The 19,943-nt window shown below is 40.4% G+C and overlaps 1 protein-coding gene across 1 annotated transcript in view; it reads right to left on the bottom strand.

Moving 5' to 3' along the window:
- GRIPAP1 (GRIP1 associated protein 1) overlaps positions 1–19,943 on the bottom strand; it is a 76,220-nt gene that overhangs the window by 46,622 nt on the left and 9,655 nt on the right. Inside the window, exons 8-16 of the mRNA XM_015821111.1 lie at positions 18,969–19,016; positions 18,240–18,271; positions 17,907–17,954; positions 16,192–16,291; positions 15,179–15,256; positions 5,437–5,529; positions 3,011–3,145; positions 1,965–2,060; positions 318–530 (exon numbers count right to left, since the gene is read on the bottom strand). Of these exons, the coding sequence (XP_015676597.1) occupies positions 318–530; positions 1,965–2,060; positions 3,011–3,145; positions 5,437–5,529; positions 15,179–15,256; positions 16,192–16,291; positions 17,907–17,954; positions 18,240–18,271; positions 18,969–19,016 (843 nt within the window). The remainder of the gene's footprint in view (positions 1–317; positions 531–1,964; positions 2,061–3,010; positions 3,146–5,436; positions 5,530–15,178; positions 15,257–16,191; positions 16,292–17,906; positions 17,955–18,239; positions 18,272–18,968; positions 19,017–19,943) is intronic.

The raw sequence follows: 19,943 nt of genomic DNA, 5'->3' as shown, positions 1-19,943 counted from the left end.
GACCTAGGGTGAATTTTTAAATAGGGACAATTTTTAATGATTTTAAACAAGACACAGCTACAAATATTTGGTTTTTAATTGGCTTTTATAGGGAAATGTTTTTGTATTGTTTTTAATATGCTGTGAGCCGCCCTGAGTCCCATGGAGGAGAAGGGCGGCATATAAGTCTTAAAATAAATAAATAAATAAATAAATAAATTAGGCCACTCCCACTCACCCATGCCCACCTGGCGGCACTCAGATGGCCACGCCTACCTGGTCACGTCCATCTGCAGTGAGTCGTCATAGACCCTGCCCCTGGTGCCTTGAACTTATACCTTCTCCTCCTTGAGCTGGCCACGCAGTTCGTCCTCTTGCCGTTTCTTGTGCTCATGCAGCTCCCGCAGCTCCCGTTCATAGCGCGCCCTCACAGCCAGCATCTCTTTCTCGTGCTGCAGACGGAGATTACTAAGCTCTTCCTTGTGGCGCCCCTTTTCTTGCTGGGTCTCAATGGCCATCTCATCTAGCATGGCCTTGCGTTTCTCTGCTGTCTGGAAAGCACATGCACAGTACTACATCCCACTTCCAATATAACAGGAAAGTCCTGGCAATAAGGAGTCAGATGCAAAATTCCTCATCCCTCTATGCCCCCAAGTATAAGACCAAGTATCCAGGCAGTCCTCAACTTACAACAGTTCATTCAGTGACTGTTTGAAGTTACAACAATGCTGAAAAAGTGCCTAATCACAGGTTTTTCACACTTCAGACCACTGCAGCATCCCCGTGGTCGAATGATCAAAATTCAGAGGCTTGGCAACTGACTCATATTTATGACGGTTGCAGCGTCCCTGGTGTCATGTGATCCCCTTTTGCAACCCTATGGCAAGCAAAGTCAATGGGGAAGCCACATTCACTTAACAGCCGTGTTACTAACTTAATACCTGCAGTGATTCACTTAACAAGTGGGGTATGAAAGGTTGTAAAATGGGGCAAAAATTCACTTAATAAATGTCTCCTTACCAACATGAATTTTGGGCGCAATTGTGGTCGTACGTTGAGGACCACCCGTACTTTAGTTTCAATAAAAGAGAATATTTGTAGCACAGGGTTGAACTGTGAGGTCCTTGGTGGAAAACCCACTTCTTTCTAGCGCTGATGATGTTACTTAGGTAGTGAAATGTCTACAAGAAAATAACCAAGAGTGCCAAGGACCCCATACTTTAGTTTAGTTTATAAAGACCAACCACATAAAGGTGGGGTGCAGGCATATAATATGTCCAAGGTTTTTGTTAAAAGGTTGATAACAGAAGTGCTGTTTATCCTGAGAAGCATAAATGAAATTTGCATTTTGAGACCAAAATGCTTGGCTTCTTTAAAAACACAAAGCACTAATTTCTAGTCTTCACAGTTGCACTGAGAAATTTCAAAAGTCTATGGGCTCTTTCCAGAGAAAGTCAGAAAAATCAGGCAAAAATGGAACGGCTTTCTTAGCCAGCAGATATCATTTTAACATCTTGCAATGTTCCCCTAGGTCAGGGGTAGTCAACCTTGGCTCTTTTATGACTCGTGGACTTCAACTCCCAGAATTCCTGAGCCAGCATAAGTCATAAAAGAGCCAAGGTTGCCTATCCCTGAGCTAGCTGCTCTTCTTCTTTCAATGTCCTTATCCCATTCCTCCTTGTCCTTTACTTTCTTCTATTCTTTTTTGCTCCAAATTTTATGAGCTTCTGCTCATAAACGAAATACTGAATCATAGTTAATTCAGAGTAGAAACTTGTAAACCCTTATTTGGCATCCTGATTTAAGGGATTTTTTGCCAAATCGTAGTGTGCTTTGAAGACAAAGGAAATTAGTTTAGAAACCTAAATGCAGAAAGGGAGAAAGAAGCAGGCCATAGTCTGGCATTCTTCTGCTCATATACAAATGTCAAGCCATGATTGTAGTTGTCTGAATGAGCCATAATGCATACCTCCGCTCTAGCTTACCTTCCTTACTTCATCAAACTCTTGTAATAATCTCTCCTTTTCCTGCCCAAGTTCTTGAACTTGCTCCATAAGACGAGCATTGCCCCGGAGTGACTCCTACAATAAAAGGTGAAGATAATGAAAAATCCTATCTTCTAAAACAACCCTTTTGTTTATCTGCACCACGGTTTTGTCAGAGGCTGTCCATTGCCTCTGACAGAAGGCAACAACACCAAAAACATTTAAACAGAGAAGAACTATCACAAAACAGCCCTGGCCCAAACCCATATTATTGAAATATCAAAAGGATTATAGTAGCCAACTACATAAAGCACTTTGAGCATCCCACTTCAATTCTACATCTATGCTAAGCCCTTTGAAGTAAGAGTGAAAACGGGAATTGGTCGGGTGAATTACCTAGCCTCCTTTCACACTGACAAATTTAAAATAGATTCAGGATTAAAATACCAATACCATTTGAAATGAAAGTATATGGTACATTGGGAAGAACTTTGCTAACACACCAAAACGGGGTCCGGAACCTAGGTAGCAGTTGGAAGGGCAACAAGAGTAGGAGGAAGTGATCGGTAAAGGCAGAGGTCCCCAACCTTTTGGGCACCAGGGACCGTTTCTGTGGAGAGAGGTTTTTCCGCCTGCCGGAGGGGGCGGGGTTTTTGTGCTGCCTGCATCCTGCGGATGTGGCTTTGCTTGTTTGTGCGGACCGGTTGCTGGCATGCCGCAGCCTGGTACTGGTCCACGGACCGGGGGTTGGGGACCCCTGGGTAAAGGGATCAAATAATCAGAAGGCGAGTGTAAAAAATGAAATCACTGGCAAGAGGGTGTGAGGAGTAATAAAATAATCCTCTTGTACCATTAATATTTACCTTCTTGTTCCTTCTTTCTCTCCATGCCATAAAGGTTCGAAATGGGGCATTCTGCATAGTGTGCTCAGGGGCGATAGGAGGAAGGAAATACAGGATGTGCAAAGAGCTGGCTGGGCCTTGTAAGCAGCAGCCTTGTGCTTGGGGCTACCACAGGGCCTATATGGATCTAATGCCTTGGCCCACCTGCAACTGTGTGTTGAGGTCATCCCACTGGGCAGCCAACGCCTCCTTCTCATTCTGACGCTGCTGCAGCTCATCTCCCAATGCTGCCACCTGTTCTCGCATCAGATTCATTTCTTGAGTCTTAGATGTCTGGATCTACAGGGCAAGAATGCAGCAGGGCAAGAGAGGAAGGAGAAAGTTAACAGTCCTTTCAGAAAAATCACATGGCACTCTGGCCTACCCTCCAAAGTGCAACCTTTCAACAATGTGGGTTTTTTTTTCCTTAAAAAAGAACTACAAACCATAGATTCCCCCCCCTCCGCTCCTCATACCCAAGCACATTTCCACACGCTACTGAGATCTCATGTATTTTTTTTTTTATTCTTTTGGTTTCACAAGAACATTTTTAATTCACTCTATGGGTAAAAATGAATGATGCTTCCGATGTTACCCATTGCAGACAATCATCTGATTTCATGCTTAATTAAAGTTTACAAACCAGCTTCAAATTCCAGTGACAACAGGGATTATTATGATTAATTATAATGGGTGCACACACACATTACTTAACAACAGAACAATCAAAGGAAATGAGAAATTGGGAGAACTGAAAGGCTTTGCCATTGACTCCTAGTCTTCTAATCTTGGACAGGATTGTCATCTCTGTATTAAGCCTCATTAGTTTAAACTCTATGAAAACCCACAGAAAAGTGTTTTTAACGCAGATGAATTTTAAAATATTTTTGAGGTGCAAATTAGCCTTTTTTCATTTTTTTTCTTTTTCTTTTACTTAGTCTACATTCCAGAATGTGGAACTATGGGATTTGATATAAATTATGCTAATTTGTAGTCAAATAAGAATTCTTAGCACCAGCACATTTTTATCGGTTTCGCGTAGGATTATCAAAATATTCAGAAATGCAAAGTGATTTCGGACTAACCAGGTTTTATTTTAAAAAGGTAAATTATAGATTTTATAATTATGTTATCATTTATAACTTGCCTTTAAAAACTAAAACTTGGCTAATCAGAAATTGATCTGAGCTTTTGGTCTACTGAAAGGAAAGAATTCATAAAGAAGTCTGTGGCACTATAAGCATGAAACATAGTGTAGCTCTTGCAATATCACAGATTCCAAGGGTTTTATGCCCATTTTTCTTTAAAATGTAATTATTACCCAAAAAGTGCTTAAATAGAGATTGCTTTCATTCATGCAATGACATCATACAATATTCTAACAACCTTTTCTCCATATCCTCTTCAACCAGTTTTCTCCAATCTACCGTACAACTCCCATAATTTCCAACTAGCATGTCTTACATCTAGAGTTTGGGAATGTTGATCTATATCAAAGTGTTGGAAGAAGTGTCAGGTCTAAGGTAATATGCCAATAATGGCACATTTTCATACAGCAGATGTGACTGTTGGCACAATCTCCTGTCCATGTCTTAAGCTAGGAAAAAGGAATTTTATCCTGTCGTGAATGACAAATCTAACATCTGTGATATTTTCATCGTCCTCATCATCATAGCTCCTACTCCCCAAGGACACACACACACACACACAGAGAGAGAGAGAGAGAGAGAGAGAGAGAGAGAGAGAGAGAGAGAGAGAGAGAGAGAGAGAGAGAGAGAGAGAGAGTTATGATGCAATCTCAATCACTTTCTTCTAAGATGACACAGATCATTTCACAGCAGGACAACACAACTGACTGTAACAGAGCATTCTCCTCAAGAACTTACATGCTTCTTGTTTTAGACAAGCGAAGAGCATGTGGAATTCCTGTTGTTTAAAGGCAGGAAACAAGTAAAAATTGTAGGCTTCATATAGGCTTAACCTAGGTTTTTTTTTTTTAAACCAACTCTTCCATAGCCTAGAAAAAAGAAATCTGGGTCCCAAATCTGTCTACGACACAGTCCTGTCTAGTGTTACTGCCACTTTCATTGCAACTCTTAGCCACTCAAAAAAGATGCATGTCCCTGGGCTTAAACAGCTACTCATCCTTGCTCAAGAGAAGTGCTCTGTTGTTGTGCACTGATGAAGTGAGATGAATAAGTTCCTTGAACCAGAGTCAGTGTGGTATAGCAATTAAAATACCAGACCAGGCTTGGAGATACTAACATTCAAATTCCCAGTTATCCATGAAGATTAGAAGATGGTTTGGTACCTGTCTATTGTTACCCTATCTAACTCAATAGGAAAGGTTGAAAATGCACGCACATCTCTCATACACAGTATACTGGATGAAGGGAGGAATGTAAATGCAATAAACAGGAATTCTTCACCACCACCACCATTGTTGCTGGTCATTTAGCCTCGCTTATGCTGTAAATGTAATACACATGCCCTCCTTGTAAAAATGCATAGTTACACCCTTTAATTTCATCACCCTCAACGCCACCTTCTATGCCCTCCAACCACTTGGCTCACAAGACGGAACCTGGTACCTGTTCTAATGCTGCAAGGTTGGTTCTCAGAGCATCATTTTCAGACAGAATGGTCTCAACCTGTTCCTGGCTCTCCGCACTTTGGCACGCAACCTGAGGGCCCATAAAGGACAGAATAGGCAACGGAAAGGAAGGAAGGAAGGAAGGAAGGAAGGAAGGAAGGAAGGAAGGAAGGAAGGAAGGAAGGAAGGAAGGAAGGAAGGAAGGAAGGAAGGAGAGGCAGAAGTGGGGGGGAAGGGGAGAGCAAAAGCGGTGGGGGGAGGAAGGAGAAAATAAGGATTAAAAATAGAGCAAAACATGGAACTAGCAGTCTTGGGCAAGGGTTGTGATTGGTTTTTATTTTGTTTTTAGAGAAAGCAAGCTTAGAAACTATTTTTTTTAAAAAAAGGCACATCAATTGCTATGAAAATAAAGCAATTAACAAAATGAAGCACATTTCAGTTATCAGGACAAGAACACAGTTATTAGAGACTCAACATAATCGCCAAACCTGTTTGAGAAAAGAGGAAGGTTAAAACAAGGAAAGCAAATTAAGAGGAGGGGAAAGCCCTTGGGAGGATGGGAATCTAAGAGAAGAAATGGAACAATTAAATAGAAAGGAAGAGAGTAATTTCAGTGTTAAGTTCCTAATACTATGGTCTATCAGGACGGGTCTCCTGGGTAGAAACTCCCCACCTTCAAATAAATAATTCCGCCAACAACTGACTTACTGTATACTATGAGTGAAGCAATGTGTGCAATCATTTCAGCTGTAAATTACTGCATTTGAAGGGAAAAGATTTCCAGAAAATATTCAGATAAACTGATGGGCCTGGGTTAGGCCCTTCCACCCACAAATCGATCCTCATTGTCTGTAATTTCCAAAGCAATGTTAAATTGCAGTGGCCCTGAATATTAAAGTATTGTACTATTAAATAAGCGGCTCTTAGTCAGGCTTAGTCAAACCTACAAAGTATAAAAGAGTGTGTAGTTGTGCTCAAGCCAAGAACAAAGTAGAACCAAGGGCTGTGACTGACAGGCAGATAATGTTAGGAGCTCTGTCAGTTACATTTTGACACACAATGTCATTTTAAGTACATATTACATTCCTCCGGCATGATCTTTTTCTGTATATTTTCTGCACATTTTTATTCTCCCAGGTATTCCACACGCCGACATCTTTTTCCAACCACACTTGCTAAGAACCAGTGTGTTCCACCATTTAGAAGTAGACAAACCATAATCAAAGAAGCTAAATATGCTGACAGAATTTTAACAGACTTGAAGGAAACCCCCAAATCCAATTCATGAACCAGCGTGTAGTGGAGTGAGGAAACTAGTCACATCCATATGTGTAATATGAGCCTGCCCATTTTAGATCATTACCCTACGTTTTGTCCATAGTCCCCCAAACTCTGTTTAAACACAACACTTGCTATGCTACTAGGGAAACCAGGACACTTCCAGATGCTAATCTGATAGGTAGCCAGTCAAACCTATTTGGCCTTTCTTATTAAGTTAGTTAGATTGGTATGAATCAAAACCTATCCCACAAAAGTATTAATTCAATCAATCACACATCTAGACCAAGATGCTCAAGATTTAACAGTTTTCTAATGCTTTGAGTTTCACAACCAGGATGGTCCTGCCTGTATAAGCAATGGTATACAATTAAATACAGCTTTTATTTATTAAAAAGAGTAAAATCTTTAACATTGTGAAATATGAGTTGGAAATGTATTCAAGAAGCACATGCTGAAAATTCCCAAAGATGAAGATTTCTAATGATTAGAGAAGGCCCAGCATCAGTGACTCAGTGACGATACCTATGGCCTATGGCCGAAGTCCATATGCCAAAAGAATCAACCTGTGATTTGCTAAAGTGTTGCATAGTCTTTTCAAAATGTCAGCTCTGACTAAAGAATAAAGTTTAGAATGTACCCTAAATGTAAGTTAAAACAGACAGGATGTGAAACTCAACTTTTAGGAAAAGAAATCCTTTAGAGATTTTAAAAATCAATACACAATAGCAAAAAATTAAAAACTGAAAATTTAAGAAACAGCCTCTTTTCCTACAAAAACGTAATAAGTAATTAGGTAGTCTAATGAACAGATTCACTGAATATATTTCTCCCTCACTTTTTTGAATAAGTCATTATGAGATAGCATACAACAATTAAAACAAGGATACAACCATAATCTCTGATCCTGATACACAAGGTGATAAGGACGAGCACAGGAGTGGTTGTAGGAAGCACAAACTGTGTGGTATGAGACATTATAACTCTACTTTTTAATTATATCATCCTGATGACCTTTTCTGATCCGTTTATTAAAGATCTATGGTATTTCTGGAAACAATGAAGTTCTTTATCTAATGATAGTCCCATTTTTTTCATCAATAATGCTGTTTTCATTACTATGCTGTATATTTGGAAAATTAAACTAATGTGAATGCACTGAATTTGGATTGACAGTCCATCTTGGCCAGAGCTTATCCGACAGTTAAGAATATGTTTTTGAATTAGAAGTTTTTCCCAGTGAGAAAATACTAGAAGTAGAGCCAAATATGAAGAACAAAGGCGGGGAAAAAAAAGAAGTGGAAAGAGAAGGAGGATTCGGAAAGAATAAAACTCTTGGTAATTGTATATGATTATGATCCTGAATTAAGTAAATCAGAAATTCTCATTTATAGTTTTATTTATAACTTACAAAATAATTATAAGTTATCAATAAAGAATAAATAGTAAGGAGGGATTTAATCTCACATGAGCATGGCACAATTGATTCGCACATTAATTGGCTTTATGTTCCTATCTGAATATCTTCCAGGGAATTACAATATTATAGCAGACAGCCTATCTCACCCTCTATCTGGCATTTTGACAAACAATATGAAAATATGGATGAAAATATAATTGCACAAATAGCTTCAACCACTCAAGAGTGACTGCATTTTCAGAATGGACAGCAGTTTTGAAGGACAATGATATACTTTTGACCCAAAGTATATTATCATCCAAAGATGGTAATGCAATGTTCAAATATTAGAACTTTTATGATCATACTAGACAGCCTGTCACCCACGGGGCCATCCTTACTGGACTCCTCAATGACTCCAATAGTGACAGAACTGCTAATATCCAGTCTTCACTGGAATTGAGAGATTTATTGGTCTTGAAAATAGCCCACGTTAAACTGTATAGCATAGTTAAACATCAGCACAAAAAGTGTTTTATGACGTTTTGTATTAATGTTTAATAAAAGTTGCCAAATTTCAAATTCATGGGAGTCATGGTCTCAGATTTTGGATGCATTTTGTAAGTTAGCCCATTTGAGGTATTTTGGGTTAACAATTGTTACCCTATGATGCACTGTTTTGCCCAGCTGATGGTTATTGGAATGAGAGTTTTTGTAGTATATAGATCTATAAGCGGCAGGTAAATTATCCATTTACAATGTTGAGGAAGATGTAAACAATACCAGCTAGACCTACAAAGGTCCCAGGGCATCATGTTCAAAACACATTCCAGATAAAACTGCTAGTGTTGTGCACACTGAAGAAGCACACTGAGGAACCAATCTGGAATTGAGAGACAACCATTCCATCCAAGTTTAATAAATTATTATTATTACTATTACTATTATTATTATTATTATTATTATTATTATTATCTCCAATAGGGATTCCCAAAGAGACCAATGAGATAATTTTGCTTTAGAATTAAGGGAACTTTGAATAATTAAACTGGAAAAGATAATGGTGCTATAGTTTGAAGAATTATTTTCTGAAGAATAACTACAGATGAAATATCCAATTCATGGCTGCTATGTTTTTTTTTTCAGAAAAGAGCTTACCTGAAGAAATAATGGTTTAAAATGGACTACTGCTTACTTCACTTGAAGTAGAACAGCACTTCCATCACAATGGCATACAACACAAAACTGTGACCAAGAGGAAATGGCTTAGGGAAAGAATAACCAAAGTCGTAAAATAAATTTTACAATAAACTATGATCCAATACCAAATTGGAAGAAGCTACAGCCAATCTAGGAAATCCCATCTGCCTATCAAAGCACATGGCTAAGAAGCTGTAAGGCCTCAAAAAAGCATCACTGGCAACATCTTACAAGGTTTCCCATAGCAACTCATTGTGAGGATGAAGTTATGTGTAATTGTGCCCAGAGAAACAGCATAGACTCAAGCAACATTTGAATCTTTAAAAGGGAACCACAGAATACAGCTTTCAAATAGAACTTGGATTATACTTGAAATCAGGACCCCACAATCCAGGGGCACACTGCATTTTGGTGGTACATTAGGGGTGGGTGGGCTGGAGGTCATCCCCTTCCTACATACACACATAGATATAATTTTTATTAAGAATGTTTACTAGAATAGTAAAATCTAATACAATATAAAGCAGGGGTAGGCAAGCTTGGCTCTTTTATGACTCGTGGACTTCAACTCCCAGTATTCCTGAGCCATCCCATGCTGGCTCAGGAATTCTGGGAGTTGAAGTCCACGAGTCATAAAAGAGCCAAGCTTGCCTACCCCTGATCTAAACTTAAAGAAAGAGAATAGAATAGAGTGCAAGGAAAAAGAAAAGTAAGAATATAATCAAGAAACAGCAAAGATTTTTTTAATTCTTAAGATTATGATTAAAATATATTTAGTTCAGGATTAAAGGGACAGACTCATCTGGCGCTTTCAAACTTGTTATTCCAAAGGTTTCTAATAGCTTAAAAATAGTTAGCGAGGAATTTCCAAAAGTGATTAGAAAAAAAGGTTTACGAACTTAAGTGTCCTTTAAAAAAGTCTCTGCTGCAGTTGTGAACAAGAAGGCTAATCCCATTGTCTTTTGGTGTTCAAACCTGCGGAAAACCACTATCTGTACTGGTAGCCCTCAACTCTGGATCACAGTGGAACCCTTAAAATCCCCTGAAAAAAAATTAGCCTCACCTATGTTGACTGCATCATGACATCACCAATTTCCTGTGACTGGAAGGAAAAGGTGCAACTCTCAGAACTTCAAATATTCCCCCATCCCTGCTTTAAGATGAGAAAGTGGGCTTTCAGTACTGTGGACTTGGATGAATTATCTGAAATCCAAGGCGATCCAGTTATATTATGTGATGGGAAATAGAATACTTAGAGTATGTAAAGTATATCCAAGCATATCTCAAGATAACAGCTGACTTCAAATGAGGGTGTTAAGGGTGTATTTTGCTCCATTTTCTAGCTTTGGCATTGCTGAAGACACAGGAGGCAGAAAATTGATAGTTCTGAACAAGTCACCAACTGATCCTGCAACAGAGAATATAGAAATCCAAATACATGTGAAAGATAAGCAACCACCCGAAGGATTAAAACATTTCATTTTTGAAATTTTAGTTGAACGTTGCAATCCTTGCAACAGGTAATAATAGCAACTCTCTTAGGAATGTCCGTATCTCCTGCTTAAAATAAAACTGATGAACTCTTGACATGTGAAAATCCCTTGGAGCTACATAGTCCATTCACCAGAGAAGAATTACCCTTCAGAACAAAGACTTGCAACTAGGTCTTTGTTGATCAAATATTGTAAATCAAAAATCAATGGAAGGCGGGTGAGTCACTTTTATAGTAAGGAATTAGCCTGAAGCATTGCCCAAGAAAGGTTGGGGAGAGGAGGATCAAAGGGAGAATAACATACAACAATAACAGCTCAAGGAGAAATTGAATGGCATAAAGGAAAAGAAAAAGAAATCTTCAGACTATTTCATACTAAATAGCATCTGAATTTAACGAGTGTTCTGAACTGTATATTTTCAGAAAGAAAGAGCTTATCTAGTACACATTTATATATACTGTTACCTAGAAAATTCTAAGTTTTACATCATCTGCTCCTTGGATGAAATTAAGCCTAAGGTAGCAAGTTGTGCAGAAGAAATGAAGATTCTGATACAATATTCTCAAAATAGCATGGCCCCCAAATCAACAGGTAAAACATGTTGAATATTCTCTCTGGAGAGACTTACAATGTAAATTTGGTATATAAAGTTAATACTGACAAGGAGAACATACCAGAAAGAGAATGTGCATCAAAGTTCCCTTAAAAATATGGGCAAAGCTTGATTGATGCAGTGGCGTTTTCCCAATGCCTACTTTTTCAAAAGATTTAAGCCAATTGGATTGATTTTAATTGTTTTTATTTGCCCTAGGTTGAGAATGGAGAAAATTGGAATTTAATTCTTCTCCACAACCTTGAGATAAAAAAAACCCTTCTTCCCTACCAGCATGACCTCAAAACCTGAAATTACTTTCCCTTTTCATTCAGAGCCATCAAGAATGACCCCATTTAGAATTAAAAAGAGATTATGAATGGAGAAACTTGCACCATAAAAGAATTAAGATCACTGAATGAATACTGATACCATGTGCATTGTATCATTTTATTACAAGGGAAGATACCAGCAGTGCTCTCCAGATTATTTGAACTCTTCTCCCATCACTACCACCATGGCCAAAAATCAGAGATTATACAAGTATATTGTTACATTTCAACTCAGTATCACAATAAATCTGGGTTTTCCACGCTTTCAACTCTTTATACTGAAATTAGTTTCTTCATTTGGAGACTTTCAGGAGCAACTCAGCTAGTGTTGGCAGAATATATATACAGCACACAGAACCTACATATATGTCAATGCTCTGGTTTAAATTCTAGGGATCTGGGATCTGTTCAGATAACAATTCTCATTAACGGCTACTCTAGCTTCACATTTCTTCTTAAATACTTAACAGCATTATAGATTTTCCCCATCTTTTGCAGACTGTAGGATGGTTCGCAGCTCTGCTCTGCTCCTGATTGTGCAATAATGGATTTGTCAGATTTGTATGCTGTTGAATCAATACAGCAGCATACAAATATGATAAGTCCATTCTCACATCAGTTTACATAAGATCAGTGATTAAAATTTCTATGCTAAACAATGTAACTAAAATGTCCATCGTAAAATGTCCATGGTAACACATTCAATGGTAAACAAAATAAAGAACATTGCAAAAGATAAAATAGACACTGGTTGATTATAATCTCATTGCCATGTATAAACTCAATATCACAATGTACGACTATAACTACACATACAATTTATATTCAATCAATGCACATACAAGACAATCATCATCCACAAAGGCCCTTCAGTTCTGATTCTCTTACAAGGAGCATCCTAGGAACACAATGCAGGGGGACAATCTTTGTGTTGGGAGGACAATACGTGAACTCAGGTTCATAGCAGATAACTGCCTTCTACAACCTTCTGACACTTCAGCAGATTAGCACAATTTCACATTTACATATGCTTATGACTAAACAAGACATCATTCAAAGGAAGAGAGGATCGCTAAGAGGAATTCATTCAATAAAGCAACAAGGTGGCCTTGTCTGAAATTGCATCATTTTCAGCATGGAGCAAATGAATGATATAAACCCATTGGATACAGTGTCTGTCTCCCCACTGACACTAGAGATGTATTCACAGGGCAGTGATACAACAGCTTCCTTGGGGTGGGGAGGGGGTGCTTTAGTTTTATAGCAAGTTTTCATTACTTATATTTAATTCTTTTGGAGTATTAGTTCAACAACTGCCACTAGTAGTGTTCATATTTTAAGTCCCAGGTTTCTCATTTTTTTAGCTGTTGACTTCCATACCTAGAGAAACATTACAATGCAATTTCATATCAACCTCAATAGGTTTTATTAGGTTCAGTTGGACTTACTGCCAAGGAAGTATCCCTAGAAAGGTAACCCCATCCCCACCAGCAAATTCAGATTTTTTTTTATAAAGTACCAAGGAGACATAGCGTGCTCTGCATTCAAAAATATACTTGGGAAAGACAGACTGAGATAAAATCATACTGGGTCAACGTAATTCACACGCCCACACATAGAGTATGGCAAGAATAGGAACAGAATGCCAACATGCAACTTACTGAATTAAATGGAAAGGATAGCAGGCAAATTACTTTATGGAAAGTAAGATCACAGTGCCAAAAAACCCCAGATGAATCTCTACTGAACTCAGTGAGCAAGCAGAGGCAGGTTGTATCAATCCTGCAGCTAGCCAACCCATTTGCCCGTCAGCCATCTGGCTTGCTTTATTTATTTATTACCCACATCTTTATATGTGACTTATGACCACATGTCTTAAGAGTACACAATCTAAAAACATCCACAAGATAATACATAATAGGAATGTAACATAACATGAAATCACTATGGTGATTTTGAACGCCAGCAGGCAGTCCCCATCCACCCCCAATCTTCTGTGGGACGAGCACTTGAAGCACCCTCTCTCTGCTTCACACAGATTCTACCTGGAGGAAAAGAGCCCAGAGGTAGCAAGAGTTTAAGTGTATAGAGCTTATATGTAATCATCAGCATCTGAATTGGGCCAGAGGCCAACAGCAACCAGCTCCCATAAAATAGGGGTTATTCTGCTGAACTGGCTAGTACTAGATAGCAAGAAGACAGCTGTATTTGATGCCAGCTGCACTTCGGAATCACTTTCAAGGGCAGCCCTATGTAAAGTAAATGAGAGAAGTCTAGCTGAGAGATAAGGCACTGTCTTTAGTACCTCCTGATCCAGCTGGTGTTATCTGCCAGAGTTGGTCAAAGGCCTCCTTTTTTTTTACATTTCAGGCTTCACTAAGATAATTCATTCTAAATGTTTCAGATTCCTATTAGCCTCAATCACTTGGCCAATGATCAGGGATGATTAATAATTAAGGAAGTGCAGTTCAACCATCTACAGGACTTCGGGTTGACCTATGTCACAGGATCACAGGAGAAAACTACAAAACATAATAGCAAGCACAGATTTTTTTTTACTTCAAAAGGTCGCGCATCTCCAGCTTTTATGATTTGAGGAACACTTTATCATTAAAAAAACGAATCTTTGTCCATCCCTACAAAAGCAAAATCAGAATTCCACATTTTCTAGAACTCCTAATGCCAATGTTCTCAAATGGCATAATTAACACAAACCATATAATTCTGCTTCTTTGGTGGCAAATATGAATCACACTATAACAGGGGTAGGCAACCTTGGCTCTTTTATGACTCATGGACTTCAACTACTGATCAAGGAGAGAAGCAACCTAGAACTAAGGAGAAACTTCCTGACAGTTAGAACAATTAACCAATGGAACAACCTGCCTCCAGAAGCGGTGAATGCTCCAACACTGGAAGTTTTTAAGAAGAGACTGGACAGCCATTTGTCCGAAATGGTATAGGGTTTCCTGCCTGAGCGGGGGGTTGGACTAGATGACCTCCAAGGTCCCTTCCAACTTTATCATTATTATTATTATTAATTGCTGGATCAGGAATTATGGGAGTTGAAGTCCACAAGTCATAAAAGAGCCAAGGTTACCTACCATGGCCCTATAATAAATAAACTTTGAAACCATATAGCTCTGGTAAAAACTAGAATTCATTCAGGGAGCTCTCTGGGTATCTGTTACTTCTAATGCAATATACATTTTATCATCTTACTTCAAGAACAGGCAGAAGTGTATATGCCTATGCCTTTCATACTCCATTAGTTCCAGCACCCCAGTACGGCTTGAGACTGATGGGAGCTATAAGACCAACCTCCCGAAGGAGAAACAGAGATTCAATCCTCTGCACAGGCCTACAATATCAGAAAGTAAACATCTCGCCAAAATTATAGTTTGAGGCAGATCAGAGGAGGGCAGGCAGGTAGAAAGGTCGCTCACCTGGTCCTGCAGAGTCTGAAGGGCCAATTCATTTTCTTTTTGACAACTCTGCAATTGGTCCTTTAATTCCAAGAAGCCCTGAGAAAGAAGGAACAAATTTACCAAATAGAATGTTAATGGAGGATTTCACTGTTGCATTAAATTCCACTAGGATCACACCCTAGATCAGGCATGTCAAACTGTCGGCCCACGGGCCGGATGCGTCACACTGAAACCGCACCCACCCCATTGCCGGCAATGGGGAAAAAGTCATGATACGTTGCGTCGTGAGTTTGACATGCCTGCCTAGATGGAGACAACCATGCCCATAAAAATTATCAGGTGGAATCAATAAACCTCAGGACCATTAAAAAGATAGAAGCATAGATTCTTCCCTTTCTTAGGGAAAACGGAGAGGGGGAAACAAATGGCCCATTATTGTTAGCTATATTTATGCTTTATCCACTTTACGAGTCTATGGCATTTCCTCCAAGGAATTGCGGGAACTATATTTCTATGGCTATGCGATAGTAGAAATTTATCTGGTGAGTGGGACAACCTATACATATGATTTATAAACCAGCGAACAACCCCTAGCTCTGTCATCTTTCTCATACTTCTCAAGCTTCATTGGGGAAAATTGTGGCAGTTAAGCCCCCAAAAGACAATCATGCTTTAGATCAGCAACCTTAAGACGTGTGGTCTTGCTGGCTGAGGAATTCTGGGAGTTGAAGTCCACACATCTTAACATTGCTGAGGTTCAGAAACACTGCTTTAGACACCGAAAGGCCAAAAATTATTCTCAATGTACAGGTTAGAGAACCAAAGCTGAAAAGAACTGGGCAAGAACACAGCTAGGCTTTTGCATCTAGACCTCTCAAATGATAAAACTAAACACTTTCGATCAAGAGGTTTTCTTGCTGATGGAGCCAAGCTCCTGGACATGCTTTCTAAATCTGACGAATCAGGTCTCTTTAGCCGTGCCTTAAATGTAACTCAGACTGAACTACAGGAGAAGGAAAAATGCCTTTTACCTGGTTTGTGGTCTGGAGCTCCTGCTGCAGCTTCTGATTACGAACTTGCAGAGATTTGAGCTCCTCTTCCTTCCGCTGTTGGATCTCCCCAATTTTGGTCCTGAATAGTGGAAGGGAAAATTTGTTTGCAGAGGAGAAGGAAGTCAGGGATGTTGCTTTCTTCTCCTTAAGCTGCTCTGTTGTCTTTGGGTAATTCTGCTGGCTGTTTCAATCTCCTCTCTCACCTCCCTACTTTTGGAGGAAATGCCTTTTTCATTCCCATCTCATCCGCTCATCCCCGTTTCCAGTTTTATTATTATTTTTATTATTGTGTTTATTATGTTATTATTATTATTTATAGAATTTTTTAGAGTTTTAAGTGTTTTTTAGAGTATTAACCTTGTGAACTCTAAAGCTTCCTCCTTCCGTTATGTATTCAAGATGGACAGTGATTAATATTTATATGTTACTTATATGTAAGGGTGTAAGTCTATACATATGTTGTATATAGTATGTTTAAATGTGTGTTATGCTTGTGTACACTTTGAGAGCAAGCAACTAAATTTCATTTTTAATGTGTGCCATTGTGCCCACAGTAAAAAAAAAATGACAATAAAGGTTATCTATTTCTATCTATCTGTTTTATTGCTTGTTTTCCCAGGAATACTGTATGCTCCTTTCCACACTTTCTCCTCAGCACCCACCACTGCAGCAGGTTATTCATCAAAGCACTTTTAACACCATTACTGCCCAGCGCTCCAGCTCCATATCCAGTTTCATTTTCAGTTAAAACCTGTGCCCAGCTGAGGCAAATTTCCATCAAGAAAAGAAGCAAGAACCTCCACTTTTCACCCATGCTCAACTCTGGGGACTTTCATGGATACATCCAGGCTTTCTAAGCAGTGTAACGAAAGTGGTTTGCCACTGCCTTCTTCTAGAGTACTCAATTAATTCAACGTTGAAATCTGGCCAACAGCTCTGAGCCTCCCAGATGGTCCCCCATCGAAACAGTAATTAAGACTAAGTTTGCATAGTACTCAAGACCAGCCAAGGTTAGCTAAGAGGTACAACACTGGATCTAAATTATGCACATGTGTCTAATCTATTCTGTATCAGGGTCTGCTTTACACAGATCATTTGTTTTTGCTAAACAGGGGAGAGATAGACTGGCACTCTTGAGCGTAGAGGCCCTGCCTCACCTACCCACATGGTTTAACATTGCTTCGTTCAGCTACAGTGTAATCTGTTATTTTATTATCTAATTTGTTATACCATTATAATATCCGAAAGCCGTACTGCACGGCTTAAATAAATGCCATGAAAATGGGGCCAGGGATCATTCAAGAGGCTGGGAAGAAGGGGAAGAGTCCCAAGGCTTTCTGCTTACTTAACCGGGCCCACTTCAGACCGGTCAGGCATGAGTGCAATTCATTCCACGCCATCAACAGGCTTGCGCAGCGGATTCCCACGGGGATCACCTTGCCAGACTTTATGTAATGCTTTCACACTGCGGTGATTTTCTGATGATCTGGATTGTAATACTGGCAGTGGATTTCTCCATCTTCCTCCTGTTGTTTCTCCCACTCCCACCCCCTTTCTCCCAAAACCCCGGCTTCAAATGTCCTTTGCAAAGCTCTACTCCAACCAACCACCCGGTGCTCCTCAAACAGGCATAGGTGAAGAGTGCACTGTCGCGCTGGCGCAGAGGGCGAAATTCCAGATGGCTCAGCCCCTACCTGCTGTCGTTGTAGAGAGCTTCTTTTTCTGTCTGAAGCCGCACAAAGCTAAAAGAGGACAAGACACCAAGATAGGGAGAAGTTAAAACACAGAATGCAAGAGAGATTAAAGCTGGTTCCCAAAGGAAAGCCACACCCCCCCCCCACGCAGAACATATTAACGTTCTCTCGGCAGTGGAGGAAGGAGCATTCATTCTAGACTTCTTGAGATGAGGGCAAACTTTCGCTTGTAACAGGAACAGCAATCAAGCAGGTAGGAGCCTGGCTAGCTAACAAGGAGTGAATCCCATTCCTTAGCCTAACATGACCAAGCTCCCCACCTCCAAAACATACCTCTCTTGCTTCTTCTTAAGCTTCTCCATAAACTGCATAAGAGAGAAAAGGCTGTAAGTTCCCACCAGCAAGCCTCACCCTCCCACTAACCCAGACATGTCAAACACAAGGCCCGGGGGCCAGATGCGGCCCGCGAAGTGGTTTCATGGAAACAGTGAGGGAATGGCCCCCGCTGCCTTGGCCCTGGCCCAGGCCGGCTGGGAGCCAATGTTCAATTTTGTGGTGGCCCTCTATGCTGAAACGCATTCAGTCTTAGCTCCACAAGGCCGTCTGGAAACAGCGAGGAACCAGCCCCTGCCGCATCGGCCCCGCCCCCTGGGTGCATGCTGGGGAAGTGTCACCCTTTATGAGGAATGAAAAAATGCACCATCGCCTGGAAGTGGCCATCAAATGGCCCTCGCCTACTTCACATATCCGGCTTGATGGGCTCTGCCCTGGTCCCACCCCTTTCTGCCAGAGATCCACAGATCTGACCCACTCCTGCCCAGGCCCCCATAGGCACCCTTGACACGAATGATGTAGAGCTGGCCACGCCCACCCAGTAGGCCACACCCACTCCATCCACACCCACCCAGTAGGCCGCACCCACCCTGGCCACACCCACCCAGCCCCCCCAAGGGCAACCACAATGCTGATGCGGCCCTCAATGAAATTGAGTTTGACACCCCTGCACTAACCCATCGTCTCCCTAGAATGTGACCAGCCGTACAAAACTCTCTCCCCTCTTACCTTCGAGAGCTCTTGCTGCAGGCGGGAGGTCTCCGTTGTCTTGGATGCCTATAGGAGGGGAAGGAGAGGCAAACACAATGACCTGTCTCAAGCATTCAAAGTCTTTCACCCATCTGGCGATTGTTTTGAACAACTCCGCCAGGTGGTTCCATAAGACAATGACCATATCAGGGCAGTGATGAGACAAGGAAGAGGCAACATCTAGGTTTTCTAGTTTAAAAACCAGAGGATCATTTACTTTGTCCTATCCAACCAAAAGTTCCCCATTCCCTCTTCTGGGAAGAAAAAATAAAAATAAAGGCCTGCATTTGGGAACAAAGGACTGATCGCTATGATCCGGATCCTCTCCTGCTTTCAAGTCTCTGTATTATTCTTTGCTGAAACATTCCCTGCCATGCTAACAACACCGGCCATTTCGCTATTAACAGTTATATTAGATCAGCGCACTTCTAATTCAATATAATTTAGTTATGTTGGTAGAAAATGTATATGACTGCTTATCTTACACATGTTATAAACATGGACAGCTCACGGCAACGTTCCATAAAAAACAGATAAATATAAATAGACAGACCTGCTTCCCCCAAAAAGTACTCATCACCTATCCTGCCACAGCACAATATTCCACAATGTCCAGATCTACTGGTCTCACTAGCACTCTAGCCCAGTGCCTGAGTGAAGAGGTCCTCCAGAAGGCTAATGATTTGGGGCCCTCCATATCTCAGGGAAAAGGATGCTCCAAAAGGCCATGAAAGCCACAAAGGAGAAGTGCTTCCAAGATGGCAACATTTGAAGGAAGAGATCTGGGTGTGCCCACCTTATTTGTCCTACAAATAACCTGGCCCTGTGCCATCAGGTCTTTAAACATGATAACCAGCACCCTGAATTGCATCTGGAAGCCAATGAAACTCATATAGCAGCAGCATTGACATGGGTGAATTGCAAGCTCCCGTGCATGAGGCACGGCTGCATGAT

This window comes from Protobothrops mucrosquamatus, unplaced genomic scaffold (assembly GCF_001527695.2).
Source record: "Protobothrops mucrosquamatus isolate PMUCROS unplaced genomic scaffold, P.Mucros_1.0 scaffold_159, whole genome shotgun sequence".
In the NCBI taxonomy this organism is placed as follows: Eukaryota; Metazoa; Chordata; class Lepidosauria; order Squamata; family Viperidae; genus Protobothrops; species Protobothrops mucrosquamatus.
Note: the sequence above shows the minus strand (reverse complement) of the source record. Positions and strands in the feature narration are given on the sequence as shown.